The sequence below is a fragment of the Chenopodium quinoa genome, unplaced genomic scaffold (assembly GCF_001683475.1).
Source record: "Chenopodium quinoa cultivar QQ74 unplaced genomic scaffold, ASM168347v1, whole genome shotgun sequence".
Lineage (NCBI taxonomy): Eukaryota > Viridiplantae > Streptophyta > Magnoliopsida > Caryophyllales > Amaranthaceae > Chenopodium > Chenopodium quinoa.
This window is the reverse complement of record NW_018742309.1, coordinates 5,522,831-5,540,011: the sequence shown is the minus strand read 5'-3', so window position 1 is coordinate 5,540,011 and position 17,181 is coordinate 5,522,831. Positions and strand designations below refer to the sequence as shown.

Below are 17,181 nucleotides of genomic sequence, written 5' to 3'. Positions count from 1 at the left end.
TCACTTTCCACTAAAAATAAGAAAAGTTAAAACCAGAAACAGGAAAGGAACAGAACTATGCATCACAGAGTAGAAGGTCCATTAAAAAACATCAACAAGACAAAGAAATTAGAAAAAAATTGAAATTAGGAGAGATAAAACAAAATGTAAGATCAACATTAGACTAATAAGACATTATTTAATATGTGAGCCAGTGGCTAAGAATTATAGATCAGAAGGGAAAATGTGAAGGTTACGTTGTTCTTCCATAGTTCTAGCCTTTTTAGTTGGATGAGACACACTGTGCAAATGACATCCACCCATCCGAGAGTCAATCCAGGCATACATAGGGTGAACAAGGTGAAGGCAATTGATAGCAGCAGAAATTCCGTTCAGCCTTTCTTGAAGAGCAAGAGAAGTATTCTGGTGACTTCTCAGAGTTAGTTCATTTTTCAACTGAACTGAATACATATATATGTATGTTGCTGCTTTTCGCCAATTTTGTTGATGCATCTCAAAGGCATACAGTAATTTGTAAGGGTTTGGCCTTGCTGAAATATCTGAACATGCTGCCTGCATAAATGATAAAATTTACAGTCAAAGACATGCCATAAACCAGTTTTAAGATCTCAAAGTTCTGACATTCTGCAGTATAATAATACCTTCCAAGCTAACTCCTGCTCAGCCTTGTCATTTAATCCAATAAAGGGAAGATGGCTGTCACAAAGAATCTGCAAAAACATTCACGTACACATCAAATTTCTTTCTATTTGATGAAAGTAAGTGGCCTCAATTATAATAAGCTAGAATCACACATTATATACAGGCATAGAGATACTGATAAATGCCAAAGGATAATTAACTTGGAAATTGTCTGCCTTAAAAGCGAAAGCAAATTAATAAATGTGGATCTGACTGCTATTTTAATTGCTACAAGCTCACAGTCTACATGATAGAATTAAATTATAAAAATAAATTAAACTGTTATTCGAGGAAAAACTGTAAAGTAGATAAACAATTATTCATGACCAAAAAAAAAAAAAGAAAAAATCAACTCGACACAACCAATATTTAGACTACCAACCTTTGTTGCACCACGTTCATAAAGAACTATTATGAACCGCCTTAAGCAAATAAATCTGTTCTCATCATCTGGATTTGAAACTAGTGCACAATATGCATCATAGTATTGATCAAGGTCCAAGGCAAACTTGAAAACATTTGCCCAGAGCCTCCCCTTAATAGAAGTTGTTGATTCGTCAGAGAAAGAGAGCTTAGAAGTATTACCATCAGTTTCAACAGCTTCATCCACCTGCTCAAGGGCGGCCAAAGCAAACTGAGAAGCAACATCACTGATGGTATATTGCTCAAATTTCTGCATAACCCATTGATAATAATGAAGCTTCCATGCAGCAGCAGAGGCAAATTTGGCTGTATTTAAGAAAATGCATTGATGATCAGCAAAAAAAAATAAAAGATCCATCACTAAGGCTGAAAAGAATCTTAATTACATACAAAATTCCAAATGTGATAGTCCAGCCTCAGCTGACAATTTCTGCAGTGCTTGGGCAGCCCCTTCTCCAGATGAAGCCCTGAAAGTAGAGCAGCATCAGCAAATGTCTATCAGACGATGGATAATGAGGTCTTACCAAAAAACTTCATCCTTCAAAGTGCCAAATATTGTCTTTTATATATATAGGGATCCGGTGAGAATAGGTCCCTATGTGAGAACACTACATATATATGAGAACAAATCTAGGCCATATGATCAAACAATATCAACGGCTCACATCAAACGTGCCCCATTAATGGCAAGACTGTAAAAAGTAAAACTTTGTCCTTTTATTAGGACACCAGATATACTATCCTCTTGTTCAATGCCGAGAGATTAAACGTTAATAAAAAATCAACACTTTCTCTCTCCTCTGGTTTTATACAGGCACAAATTTCTCCCAAATTTGTTCAAAATTTGGTAGAGAACTAGAGATCTACTACCTTCTCACTAATTTCTTCACAAATTCTTCATATAATCTTCTATGTTTCTAATTTTTGGTAAAAAAAAAGTTCAATTACAACATATAAAACCAAGGTTTTTGAAGTTTGCAAACATGATCAACTAACTTCAATGATAATCAATGAGCTTCAATGATAATCAATGAACAATTCGAATTTATAGTTATTAATTTTGGATTTTCCGGCAATTATTTTTTCAAAGATGTTCTTCATTTTTAATTTTCTTTTTGAACATTAATAATTGATATGATTTCAAAAATTGTAGTGATTGAAATATGTAGTATATTTTTTTTTGCTCAAATGAATGTGTGTAAATTTGCTAATCTAATTTAAGATTTTGAACATGTGACAAAGATTTAGAATGAGTTAAAATTTAGAACTTGTGAGTAAATATTTAAATAATTTAAAATTAAAAACATATGATTGAAAATTCAGAATATAAGAGTAAAAATTCAGAAACACGTGGTTAAAAATTAACACTCATATGAGTAAAAAATTTCGAATGTATGAATAAATATTTAGGGCATATGAGTACAAATTTTGAACATTTGAGTAAACAATTCAGAACACCGGAGTAACAATTTTGAACACATGAGTAACAATTTAGAACATATGAAAAAAAAAAAAAAAAAAAAAAAAAAAAAAAAAAAAAAGAGGGTATCAATTTAGAACATATGAGTAAAAATTTAAAACATTTGAGTAAACAGCTTAAAATATATGAGTAAAACTTTAAAACATATGAGTAACAATTTAGAGCATGAGTAAACCATTTAAAACATATGAGTAAAATTTTAGAGCACATGGATAAAAATTTAGACAAATGAGGGGTTCTCGCATATGGGTTCTCACAAGGGCCCTCCCCCTCCCCCCCCCCCCCACACACACACACACACGCACACACAGTCATAGTCACAGTCACAGTCACAATCACACATCCCACTTTCAACAAAATTATTGTCTAGGAACCTCAAATAGAGACAAATAACAACATGGCATACACACATACAAGCAAGTCTATTGTCTCCAAATTTGAAGTTATTTTTTTATAAAAAGCTAACAAAAAACTTCACCTTCTTCAGAAGATTGAATGGCAATAGTAAGTTAAGGTAGGGAAAAATGAGTTTCAAAGAAATTTCCCAAGTTTTTAGGAGTCATAAGAATAGCCACTTAACTATAAATCCAAAAAAACCTTCCCAATCCCACTCAACTGATGGAAAAAACAATAATGAATATAGAAAAATACAGGTAAAACTCATATACTTAATAATATCTTACCTAAAGAAGCATCTCATGGCTTCACTAACTTTTTTCTCCTTTGAAGGTCCACATGGTACCCTTTGAGCCTGAGCAAGAAGTGAACATCCTCGAAGATGATGAAGTACACACCACTGACCATCACTATTTTGAATGCTTCCAGACAACTTCTCATTCCTCAAATGTGCGTCCACAATCTTAAGCAAATTCTATTACCAGGAGGATGCAGGTAATGATTGGATTTAGCCAAATAATTAAAAAAGACTGCCTGACTATAATGAACAAATAACAAAAAAAAAATATGAACCTGAACAGCATTATACTGGCCATGTCTCAGTAGGCTAAGAGCAATCTCAGTTGAATGCCCAAAAATATATAAAGGAGGTTCACTAGACATGCCCCAAACTAGCCAACCACTGAAATGTTTAACTAAATTAATGAAGCTGCCTGGATTAGGAAGACAACTTAAAGACTGATAACTCCACCCTTCGGATGAACCCTGTCCATCCAATACCAGAATAAAAGCCAAGGTGAAGTCAATTGAACCAAGCTTTGCAATCCATGATCCTTTACCATTATCACTATCTGTAAAGAAATAAACAAAAGGACCCAGAATTAATAAAAATAACATTATGAAATAGTATACGAAATCCTCCACTAAACCCCAACAAGTATACATGGTTGTACAAATCTTCTTCAGACAGCACCATATAGTTAATAATTTAATATCCATCATCTGTTAACATCATACATGTCAGCATATATATGAACAGACAGTGCATCTCTAATTTTTATCCGCCGCAATGCCTCTACTTCCACATAAGAGCCAAAGCATTAAGATAGACAATGATGATCATAAAGCAATAAGCTGACAACATTATATAGGAAATACACCAAGGGGGTGTCACACGTATACAAAAGGAAAGCTATAGACAAATAAAGCCCATGCTCTTGACTCACAATCTTTAGAAAAGCAATCTATCTACAGCATAAATATATAAAACACTGATAAGGAAATACCGGACTCCAGATATACAAAATTCTCAAAATTTAAATTTGAAGCCTAGACAAGAAAGAAACTACAACCTTAAAAACACTAAACAATTAAACTCTTTCTTTTGCAGTAGGCCTCCAAATAGCCAACAGAATTACAGAACCATCTTCCATGCTTTAACAAGCCAACTTTCAATCTCCTTAAATTTCCAGACAGCAAATTCATCCTTCACAGGAAGTTGCAAAAGCCATAAGCCATACCAAAAGTAAGAGCCACTCTTGCCAATTTTCCACGCTACTAAAACATCTAATCATTACTCTCCAAAAGACCTCAAGACCAATTTATCTTCCAATTCATTTGGAAGTCTCAAAAAGGTATCATTCTAACACTCCTGGTTACCATTCCATGATAAAACTTCAAAGAGCTCCATAAATAAACAAAATCTAAATCTGCTCCTCTGTCCTCCATTTTCCCCTTCCCACATCTCGCCCTTCCTCAAAGTCTCAAATTCTCCTCCTTCCACTTTTTCCCTTCCTACGCCAAGACATTCACCATGCTCATTGTAAAGAGCTCAATACCACTAACCCCGCAGCTATTACAAACAACAAACATCCCCTTCCTCCACCTAAGAAGGAAGATCACTGCAACTTCAGAAAAAGATGAGCAAACATCACCAGTCATCGAAATATTTGAAACGGTATTTGGTTGTTAAATGTAGGGGAATTTCTTCAGGTTTCTTTTCGTCACCACATGGCAGTCGTTGGCAGAGAATCGGTCATATTTCAGAGATGATTTTTTCAGGAGACAGAAAGACACATGAACTTAAGGGCTGCTATGGTAGTGAGAGCCAGAGGGTAATGATGTCTGTGTTGGTGGTTTTTAATTTGAAGGGGGAGGGGGCAGTGGTTATGCTGTTGGCAATGGTGGGGATGGAGGTGGGGTGGTACTAAAGTGTAAATTAACCTTCTGTTATTTTTTAATTTGATTATAGGGGTGGGGGTGTGACAGAAGCATATCTACCCTCCCCCCCAAATACCTCGAGGGTTTTCAGAGCTGGACCCCACTGATTATTTGGGTTTATTTGTTTAAGTACTTATAAACCCACACCATCAACCAAACATACCTTGGCATACTATTTTACAAATTAAAAGACCGATGTAGTGATACACAGTAGTACAAAATTACCATACCTATATTTAACGATGATAATTGAGAGCTGAAATCTTCTGCTGAATGAGATTCTGATGGCATAGTAGCCAGAAAATGGATGATAAGCCACTCAGCTATTGTTTCATGAATCATAGGAATAAGTTCAAGCTGGATTCTAGAAATATCATCAGGTTTCATATGAACCTAAAAGAAGCACAATCAAGATTTATCAGAATACTTCAGAAGTTGCCAATAGAAGTTTCTTGTTCAAGATTTTTCCCCTCTTATTTGTTTTTTTTTTTTTGGGGGGGGGGGGGGATGACAAATCTAAGGCATAGTAAGCCATACAAAAACAAAGTTCCTCACATAAGCTAAAAGCTGAACAAGAGGAAGAAACTTTCAAACTCAGAAGATGAATCTTTTAACATTTTTATAAAACTTAAATGATTAAGCAGGAGTAATTTCTTTGTAACACATATAGTCATATTCCCTAAAAGACAGAAATTAGTTTTGCACATTTAATTCTCAAATAAGTGGCTTAACTCTAAAATAAGTGGCTATAGGCTGAATTTTCCAATCAATTGGTAATAATTTCTGTCAATCAAATAGAGATCTCGCTAAAGGCTAGAGGCTGATCCAATAACCCAAATACTAAGGAAAATCAGAACTCTAAAGATCATGTTTTGCACATTAAGAATTTAGCACAATGTAGCAAGCTTGCAACTTTTCATTGTATTAATTTCAAACCTTTTTACTTTTTTTGGTGAAAAATAACTCAAGGGTGGGGGAGAGGATGGAGGGGAGGCAATGTATAAAAAAGCTCAAGGCGCACTGAAGCGAGAGGGGTTCTGCTGCGCCTAGAGGCGCGCCTCAGTGCGCCTCTTTGAAGTGAGGCGCAGTATATGGGCAGTTAACAAATTTGGCTGAAGATTGATTCAAGTGCGCCTCAGGTGCGCCTCGTGCGCTTTTGGTGTGCCTCGGGAGCTTTTTGTGCGCCTAACCCAAAACACCTCCCCCAGACCAAATTAAGCGCTCACCCCTGGTCGCTTTGCGCCTCAGCGCCTTAGACACGCTTTTTCAAACATCGAGGGGAGGGCAGGTAGAACATCATTTTATGATAGGATAGTTAGCCAAATTGGTTGAAAAAATAACAACCTCCAACCAGACTGGTAAACAAAAATGCAACATATGACTTTTACACTTAAATTGCTTAGATTTAAGGTACTTTTGCCAATGCATGATTTCAAAATTCAAATGTTTATATCTTCAATTATCGACAAGAAAAAATAGTATCTAAAAAGTTTATATTTGGAAAATATAGAGTGAAACAAAATCTAACAAGAACCCACGAGACTATGTTTTTTCTTCAGTATAAATCATAAAAGGGAAGTCAAACTAACTTATGTGAATAGTGCCTAAAGTCAAAACATGTCAACTATTATAAATGAAGTAAGATGGTTGTGATCTGAAATTAACTGCTAATATTAATTCAAATAATGATAAAAACTTAGATTATTGCAGACAAAATTAAATCCAATCTATCTTACAAACAGATGGAAGTGCAATGGTATTAAGAATTTATATTCATGGCAGCCTGAGTCAAACAGCGCAGATTAACAACAATAACAAATGAACAATGATAATCTCGTTTCATAAGCAGAAACCTACACCTTAATTTACAGATCAAAAAATATATTTAATGATTAATAAATAAAAAGGTACAATACAGCACTTAAAAGACTGAGTCTCCGAAAAGAAAATATTATAAGTACACAAGTCATGTTCAAAATTTTGGCTGTACCAATACAGGTCTACCTCTTATTATGCAACTGAGATTTGGTCGCAAGATAGAGTTGAATTGTATCTCCTTATTTTCAATCATTTATAATGATGCAAACATATTGGAACAGAAGAGTACATAGGATGCATATTATAAAGCAACCCTATGAAACAATTTCATGAGTTACAACTCTTACAAGACTAGTATAATTATTAATGAAATAAAATTCATATGCATCAGATCATATAGGTATTTGTGATTGAACGAATGTAGTAATAAATATGTATAGCTTATTTTACCTGGGCACTGATGTCCAAAATATAGCTTAAAAATAAAAGCACATTCAATGCAGACTCGAACATCATTTCAGCAACTTGTGAGGTGGCCTGAATCATGATGGATATGTTGGCACTCAACATCATATCTGAATTCAGACTTTCTGTGGGCTTTCGAGGTACTAAAAGATTCAAATAGCTCTCAATGACATTCAATACGCCACCCCATCCATTGGCTTTCTTGCACAAACCGTGAATGGATATTAAAGTATCCATGGTGAATTTCCTCAAAGTTTTATGCTCCAAAAGTTCCTCTTTCCAAATAAAATCAGCTCCAAGATCCGATACTGATGCCACAACAGATGCGCTATAACCACATTTCACAGTACTCAGCAAGCGAGTCACTACATCCTCAGAAGAGGACATTGATTCGCCGACAACTGATTCATAAACAATAGGTGAGATGATTGGGCCTAATCTTCGGCCTATACGCCTAGAGCTGCGAAGCACTTCAAATAGTATCTCACGCTCGAGACCATAGTTAGACGAATCAACCCCAAACTTAGGAAAATCTTCGAGCTCTTCAAAAGTGCCTAGCAAAACAAAAACATTTAAAGTATACAAGAATGTAAGCAAAATGTTAGATAATGTAAAAATTGCACAGCAAATAATTTTAACAGATAATGCCAGGATAAATTAACTAGGAAATGAGGGCAGATACCAACCATATACAAGCAACTCAATATCCTCTAAGGAACGAAATAGAGATACAGTGTTTTCTCTTATCACTCCAACAGCTCCACTTATTGAATCAACAAGCAAATTGAACGGTGTATTGCTTTTGCACCATCGATCGAAGTACCGTAAACAAAATTCTTTCCAACATTTAAAGGCTGAAAATGAACTTCCATTGATGGCCTAGTACATAACAAAATTCATTAGAAAAACTACAACTTTGACCCCTCCAACCTCAGAAATAAATGAGATAGACAATGGTGAATACTTTCTCCAACTTAGTATTCCTTTTGAGAAATTAATTAATTAGACAAATAGTTAGTATAAGAACCTCATGTTCAATAAGCAACAGGATTTCCCTGCTCAATTCATCAATGGTCAATGCCTGAAATTCATAATCTGTCCAGCACTTGTCATAATCTTCTAATGTTAAACGCAAAACATTGCTACTATACACTCCTGGATGTAGCAGCCTGCGTAATATTATAGATGAAACAAATCCAATGATTTGTGTCTGCATATAATACCAAAAGGAAATCAGTGAACAGAAAATCGTTAAGCAAAAAAAAAAAAAAGGGAAAAAAAGCTCGAATTTGAAAATTGAAAACAAACTTGCTTTTCTAAATCCAATAGTTCACAAGCATTGCTGTGACTATATATATTACCAAATGCATTCACGATTCTAACATTTATCTAGCTGTCTTCCGCGGAGAATTACAATTTTTTTTTTGTCCTTTTGTTTAGGGATCTGGCACGAGGATGTAAAAATGGTTTACTCCGTATACAAAATCATCATTCTTTAGAAGTACAAAGTAGTTTCCACATACCTGCAACTTACAACAGTGTCCTAGAATTACATATATTGTAAGAAAAAACACTCTGAACTTTGACCATAAATCCACAGATATTAATACCAACCTGACTCCAGCTAGCATAGGTTCAATGTAAAATGTCAACGTGAGATAACACTTATTAAAACATGACTCTTAACAAAAGGCAACTAAAAATTCCTTCACGTAACACGACTTTGATAGTTCCACATAATCTTATTCCACATCATGTGTTAGCATGTTTAAGCTCTGTTTCAAAATATAATGTCTAACCTAATATTAACTTATGTGAGCTTAAATTACTCAATTACCCCATCCACTTATGACTAATAGTCCTATTTGGAATTTTAATAGATTCCAATTAAAATGAAATCTAATACTCTTGATAAATCTATGAGAATATGCAAGATCTTGTATTCATGTAAGATTTGACTCACCGTTTAAATTTACAATTTGGACTTGTTACAATTCTGTATAATGAGTATGTTAAATTATTACATTGGAAACTGTGCATAAAGTGAAACAAGAATATCTTTTAGAAACACAACGAATATCTTTAACTTACTTTCATGGTATAGTAAATTTTATATTCCCTGTAGCAAAACTTATACTTCCTACATTTCTATTTAGGTGACCTATAGCCCTTGGCATGATTTGTAAGGAAGAGGAGAGAGAGAGAGTGTAGTGGGTCTTAATTAGTCTCTGCTTAAAAAGTAATCAATTAATTAATCTACCAGTCCTCTAACAACCCCCACAAAGGCACAAATTGATACTTCACCATTATCCCACCTGCCAAACAGTCGGCCGACCACTCCCACCACCACTTTCTCCCTTGACCTCCTTTTCCACCGCCTCATTCTCCACCGTTGTTGATTATGAATCTTCATCTTCAACACCCATTTTGGCCTTCCACTTCATCTTCAACCCTCTTATCTTTTTACCTCTCTCTCATCCTTTTCCTCTAGATCTGAATTCTTTGATTCCCAAGTTCTCGCTCTTACTTCTTCATCTTTCTTTCTTTATCTCCGAAACACCAACATATGTGATTTTTGAAGGGTGAGAGTGGCAGTGGATTATAGATCTGGTGGAGGACATACATTGAAGAAAGAAAAGATTGCGTTAACTCATTGAGGGTGGTGGCGTTGGTTTTCAGATCAACACTAATTGGTTTTGCTAGGTAAGAGGTGAGGTTTTGGTGCAGAAGGTAGTGTTTTTGGTGAGGTAGCAAAGTTTCGGTGAGTGTGGTCGGTGGTGTATTGGTGGTTGTGGGTATGAGTTTGAGTTGACGATACAATTAGGATACGGGGTTAGGTGAATTAAGTGTAGGAGAAGAGTGATTATTAAAATTACATTGGTTGAATAAGGGCTAGTATGTACTTTTGTACTAAAAACATTCCATTTATAGTATAGGTCAAGTAATATGACATTTCCATTAAAGGAATTTTAGTCAAAAAAAAAAAAAAAAAAACCAAAAACCAGAGGAAGTATAGGAATGTGTTTAGACTTTAGAACTATAACATAGTGAGTGTGTCAAAACTTATATGCTCGAGTGTATCAAAACTTATTGTATTTGAAATAAGACAGTATAAATTTTAAGCTTCAACGTATAAATCTTTAGTTGTCCAAGTTTTCACCTAGGTTGCACGGAAACGGATACAGATACATGGACGGAAAACGGCAAAATCAAAATTCCAACAAACAGGTACGACATTGATATGGCAATAAAAATTAAGCTAAATTTAAATTCTTACAATGTTTCAAATAACAAAAAAAAAAATCAATACAATTGACACTACCACAAATGAGAAGAAAAACCATCTAATGTAATGTCTTAAACAACCCAAAATCACATAACTCACAACATAACAAAACATAACAACGTTAAAAAAATAATAAAAAATAATAATAAAAAAACCTAGAATAAAATCAGAGCTAAGAATCGAATCAAAAAGAAAAAAACCACAGACCTGTTTCTGCCGAAAGAAAAAAGAACAAAAAAAAAAAAAAAAAAAAAATCAATCAAAGCCTTAATCCCATAAGTGGGGTCGGCTAACATGAACCAAATTTGATTATTCCATGTAATCATCGACATAAATCTTCCTCCTCCATCCCTTACAATCCAATGCTTCATCCTCATGCAAATCCATACACTTCATATCCTTCCTAACTCCTTCCAACCAAGTCATTTTTGGTCTCCCACTCCCTCGTTTAACCCCTCCATGGTCCCACTCTTCGCACCGGTGCACCTTCGGGTCTCCGTCTTACATGCCCAAACCAATGCAGGCGATTTTCCCTTAGTTTACCTGCAATGTCAGCCACACCTACTTTCTTGCGAATAACCTCATTTCTGATTCTATCTCTTAAAGTGTTCCCACACATTCACCTTACCATGCGCATTTTTGTAACCTCCCTCTTTTTAATATGCTCCTTCTTAGAAGCCCAACATTCTATACTATAGAACAACACTGGTCTTATGGCAATCCCGTAGAATTTTCCCTTCAACTCTAAGGGAATGCTTCGGTCACATAATACTCTCGTGGCCGCTCTTCACTTAAACCACCCCGACTTAATCATGTGAGCCACGTCTTAATCAATGTTTCTTCTGGATGATTGACCCAAGATACTTAAAGCATTCACTCATGGTCCTTTTCATCCAAACTCACCACTTCATTGCTTGTCCCCCTCAGAGTACCAAAACGACATACCAAATATTCAGTCTTACTCCGACTTAGCTTAAACCCTCTAGATTCCAACCTTTGCCTCCATTGCTCCAACTTAACATTAACCCCATCCTTAGTTTCATCCACCAAAACGATATCATCTGCGAACAACATACACCATGGAACCTCATCTTGAATTGGTCTACTTACTTCATTTAGAACCATTGCAAAAAGAAAACGGCTTAATGCAGTTGATGCAATCCGATTGTAATAGGGAAATCTTTTGTCAACCCTCCACATGTCCTCACATTTGTTTACACATCCCGATACATATCCTTAACCAGGTCCACGTACCTTCGTGGGATACCTTTCTTCAACATTGCCCACCAAAGCACCTCCCTTGGCACCTTGTCATATGCCTTCTCCAAATCAATAAAAACCATATGAAGATCCTTCTTCTTTACCCTATAAAACTCCATCATTTGTCTTATCAAATGGATTGCTTCCATAGTAGATCTCCTACGCATAAAACCAAATTGGTTATCAGAAATGCTTGTGCATGCCCTCAACCTATGTTCAATAACCCTTTCCTACAGCTTCATAGACAATCTTAGACAATCTTGAGCGTCTCCTTTGTTTTTATAGACCGAGACCAAGGTGCTCTTCCTCCAATCTTGCAGGATCCTTGTAGTCGTCCATATCCTGTTGAAAAGGTTTGTTAACCAATCAATACCAATCTTACCCAAACACCTCCACACCTCTATCGGTACACCATCAGGGCCAACCGCCTTCTTAGGCTTCATCTTCTTCGGTGCAATCTCCACCTCTACTCTCCTAATCCTCCGCACATACTCCATGTTGATTTCTTCGTCACTCACGGAGGTATCTCCTGTCAAACTACATTACTTCCATTAAACAATTCATCAAAGTACCCCTTCCACGTGTCCTTGATGTCCTCCTCTTGTACTAGGTTCATTTGGTTCTTATCTTTGACACACTTCACCATGCCAATATCCTTCCTTGTCTCTAGTCTTCTCTTTGCCATCTTATAAATGATCTTTTCTCCCTCCTTGGAATCAAGCTTTTCATAAATCTCCTGATAAGCCTTTTCTTTTGCTTGGCGAGCAGCTGCCTTTGCCTTACTCTTAGCCTCTTTATACGCTGCAAAGGTTTCGTCACTTCTACATTTTCCAAAGGCTAGATAGCATTCCCTTTTTTGCTTAATCACTGATTTCACCTCTTCATTCCACCATGAAGTATCTCTTATTGAAGCTCTTCCCCTCGATTCCCCTAAGACCTCTTTGGCCACTTACACCACCTGCGTCCCTCTGCCCATACCCAAAGCCTCCATGGACACTCTCATAGCCATATCGGCTCGTCCCAACCTGCCCATGTTAATCACCTCCAATATATAATTTCTCTGAGTAGTGGACACCTTGTACCACCTCATCTAAATCCTCCCAAAAGTGTCGTTTCTCTTCTGCATCCAAACCAACTTGGGGAGCATAAGCACTAATAACATTTACAATCTCCTTGCCACATAGCAACTTCACCCTATCAACCTATCATTCTTCCAATAGACCTCGACTACCTCTTTCGACAACCTCTCATCGAGAATCACACCAACTCCGTTCCTAGCTCCACCAATCCTAGTCTTGTGGCTCGTTTCTTGTCCAACGTACCATACCTTATACCCCAAAATCAAGCCTCGAGCTCCTTCTCCTATCCACCTTGTCTCTTGGAGGCACATGATAATTACGCATCTTCTCTTCATCACTTCTACCACTTCTGCTGATTTCCCCGTAAGAGACCCCACATTCCAAGAACCAATCCGCAAACTAGAGTCCTATCTCCCACGCTCCCTCATAACACACTCACTCGTACCACGCTTCCTCATGTTCCCAACTACAAGCCCTTGATCATTTGACACCACACTTATCACTAGGCTAGCAACCCTTGCATACTTATCACTAGGCGACGACCTAGCAACCTTTGCATACTTATCACTGGGGAAGTGCAGCGCGTCGTTCAGTAGGGAACGCCCCAATGGCACGCCCTTGCTCATTTGACACCACACTCGGGTAATATGGCACGTCGCTTCTGGGCGACGACCTAGCAAACCTTGAATACTTATCACTACACCTGGGTCTAGGATGTGCAGCGCGTCGCTGAATAGGGAACGCCCCACGAAAATATCAGTTTGGCTCATGTCATGGGATGTGACAAAGTTTTACACTTGCTATCACTGGCCTACCGAAACCCTCCAACGGCAGAAACCAAATGAAAAAAGAAAAAAGCTAATCACAAGTCAAAACACCAGCAAGAACCAAATGAAAAAAGAAAAAAAAAATTAAATTAAAATAAGAGCAAACATTTTATCTCTAGCAGCAAGATTAAAGTACAGAAAAAGAGAAAAGAGAGAGATTAAAAGTTCGCTGGTGCTGATTTGGTTCGCTGGTCACCGGTGGTCAGGTGCTTGCTTGTCTTCAAGGAATCGTGAGAGAGAAGTTATATCTAGGGTTCATTGATTTCCAACAGGTAAGTAATTGGGTTTTGTTTATTTATAAAAAAATGGGCTGGTCTCAAATGGGGCCTTCGTATCCGAGACGTCTGAACCTGAGCCGTACCCAAAAACGGATGTCGTCCCCATTTTCATGGATACACCCAGGGGACATACCTGGGACGTACCCGTACCGTACTCGTCCCTGGTATGGGATACGGCTCAAAGATGGAGTACCCGTGCTTCCTTGGTTTTCACATTGACTTCATAATTTGGCATTAAGTTGCTAGAATAAGGCTTTGGCTTTGAACAAAAAGGATATTAGGCAATATATTTTTTACCATCTCTCATTTTCAATCTTAATTAATAATTTACTAGCACCTTTTTTTTTTTTTTTTTTTTTTTTTGTTAAACTAAAAGTCACTATGTCAACTTGATTTTTAGTTAGTTTGCAACCTACTTTGGTGATTAGGCAATATTTTACCAGGTTAAGGTTTTTCATCAATATATATATATATTAGATGGCCAAATTAAATACATGTGCCAAAAATTGGCAAAGTGAATAGGAATGAACAAAGAGTCAAATGGGAACTAACAAAGACCAGCACAAAATAGTTGATATATGATATAGCATCCATAATATAATGTAAACTATGTAATACCTTTGACGATGAAAAGATTGAGCAAGTGGTTTGGTAAAGATCGTCTAGAGAACGCTCACAACTCTGGAACAATTGCTCTGCAATGAAAGCTTCCTGCAGGGAGTAACATTGTCCTTTTTCCCTGCCAGAAGACATACATATAATAGAATGTAATGTTAATGAGATCTATTAACGCATCTCATAGTAGTTGTCACCCCTCCAGAACACCTAAGTTAACCTTAACAAATCAAAGGTTCAGGGCTACAGTACACATCAAATCATGGGAATTTCCCCATTTAAAGTGAAATTAATTACTTTAAGATTACTACCAATCCTTTTGGAGCTTTTGGGTGTGCATTCTGCAGATACTATAAATGCTCCATCCCATACTAAATATGTATCACTTTAAGGTTTTGCACATGAACTAAGGAGGCAGATGAAGTGTAAATATAGCACCTTAGTTTAGTATTACTGGAAAGATAAAATTTTGAGAGAATGAGTAGGGGAGAAAAAACATGCAGCATCAACATCACCTCAATGCCTGCATACGTGAGTAAGAGATAGATTTACATTTACTGGGTAAATTATAAATGTAGCAATCAGTCTTACTTTGTTTTCACATTATTGATGAACAAAAGTTCAAGGAGTGCATGCCAGCTAATTTAGGTTAGCAATTTGAGTAAAAAAAAAATTAGCTACCATTGATCACTGACAGATAAGTGATCATAATAACTTTATTCTCACATTCTCAAATGTAAACTACAATTTTACATTAGAGCACCTATTGATTATAATGAGATTTAAATTTGAGTGTTCCATTTATTATATGTTCTAATCTATGCTGCTGCAACATAAATCAGAAGCAATACATAAATTCCACTCCAAAAAATTGTCATATGTGTGTGTGTGTGTGTGTGTGTGTGTGTATATATATATATATATAACAGCTTCAGCCATTTCCCTATTTTACGGTACTTCTCTAATTTGATAATTCAAAGTCATGCATGAAAGGGAAGAGAGGGCAGTTTGCAGTTATCAAGCATACATGAACAAGGACATAGCTATAAGAAATCAGAAATGAAGGATGAAGGAAAGAAATTTAAAGAACAAGTTATCTCAGATAAATTGAGAAATATACTCAAGTACAACTTACGTATCAACATTTAGAGAAACAAAGTCATGTTGCAGCAGTGCATCTTCCATTAGAACCCATATCTTGCTCAGTGAAAATTTTACATCAAACACCTTCCCCTAAACATGATAAAGGTTTCATTAGACAAAGAGAGCATTTCATTAAAGAAACCTGAAAAGAAAGAAATCTTATAGCCAGAAGATACCAATAATTTTCTTTGGGGAAAGGAAAGGGATAAGTAAAAAAGCAACAAATTAGAAAGGCACTAAGGACATGCAGCCCTTTACATAAGGAGGACCAAGAACAGCACAAGATATTAAAACTTTCAAGAAACTCAAAGATCAGCACTAGATTGATATTCCTTAAGTCAAGAAAAGATGATATTTATTACCTGAGCAAAAGGGATATACTGCATCGATGAACCAATGGACAAAATGTACTTTTCTCCAGGGGAAAAATTGAGATTACAGATACCAAGTCCCTGTGTGTTCACTCCCTTCACAGTAGAGATGCCAATATATTATAAGAAAGTAACCAAATGTATGGAGTAAACTGTACTCCCTCCGTCCCATAATATAGTTCCTATTTTCCTATTTTGGAAATCCAAAATAGTGTTCTTGTTTCTATTTTTGAATAGTATGTAAAGACCATTATACCCTCACTTTTTTAACTTTATTTATTGTACTTTCTAATTTACCATTGAATTTTGCACATGCCATGTACTTTTTTCCACTTATAGAAGACATAGGAAAACTCATTATCCTCCTCAAAAAAAAAAAAAGGGAAAATTAACAATCTACTATTATGGCTTGACATGATTAAACCACATACCATGGAGTGTGTGTACATGATTGCCAGAGGAATTGCATTTGCATCAACATCTACAGGTCCAACCCATAGCCGAGAGAAAACAGTTCCTGTAAACACCACAAACTATGATAGCATGCCACAACAATACAAAAAACCTACTGCAGTCCTCACTAACACTATCACCTGAAATAAAAGATTTGGGGAGGGGGGGGGGGGGTTGGGGTGGTGGTGTATACTCTACATGATAGAAATAATTCTTGGGTAATAATAACACCTAACTAAAAAGAATAATATACATGGACACAATGTAGCTTTTCTGCTAAGGAGAAAACAGATTATTGCAAGTGTTGATCAACCAATGGCAGTTGTCAAATTGATGAATTACACCTAACCTAAGATTATTTTTAGATGTCTACTGCAGTCTTGGCG

General features: G+C 36.3%; 1 protein-coding gene across 3 annotated transcripts in view; it reads right to left on the bottom strand.

The window, feature by feature from the left end:
- Window positions 1-17,181, bottom strand: part of LOC110688582 (nuclear pore complex protein NUP160-like) — a 31,459-nt gene that overhangs the window by 9,616 nt on the left and 4,662 nt on the right. For all 3 annotated transcript variants that reach the window (XM_021865353.1, XM_021865359.1, XM_021865363.1), the window contains exons 7-20: window positions 16,774-16,859; window positions 16,334-16,438; window positions 15,964-16,061; window positions 14,832-14,952; window positions 8,511-8,693; window positions 8,170-8,362; window positions 7,469-8,037; window positions 5,431-5,593; window positions 3,554-3,831; window positions 3,268-3,455; window positions 1,495-1,571; window positions 1,064-1,410; window positions 642-710; window positions 237-552 (exon numbers count right to left, since the gene is read on the bottom strand). In XM_021865353.1, the coding sequence (XP_021721045.1) occupies window positions 237-552; window positions 642-710; window positions 1,064-1,410; window positions 1,495-1,571; window positions 3,268-3,455; window positions 3,554-3,831; window positions 5,431-5,593; window positions 7,469-8,037; window positions 8,170-8,362; window positions 8,511-8,693; window positions 14,832-14,952; window positions 15,964-16,061; window positions 16,334-16,438; window positions 16,774-16,859 (2,793 nt within the window). The remainder of the gene's footprint in view (window positions 1-236; window positions 553-641; window positions 711-1,063; window positions 1,411-1,494; window positions 1,572-3,267; window positions 3,456-3,553; window positions 3,832-5,430; window positions 5,594-7,468; window positions 8,038-8,169; window positions 8,363-8,510; window positions 8,694-14,831; window positions 14,953-15,963; window positions 16,062-16,333; window positions 16,439-16,773; window positions 16,860-17,181) is intronic.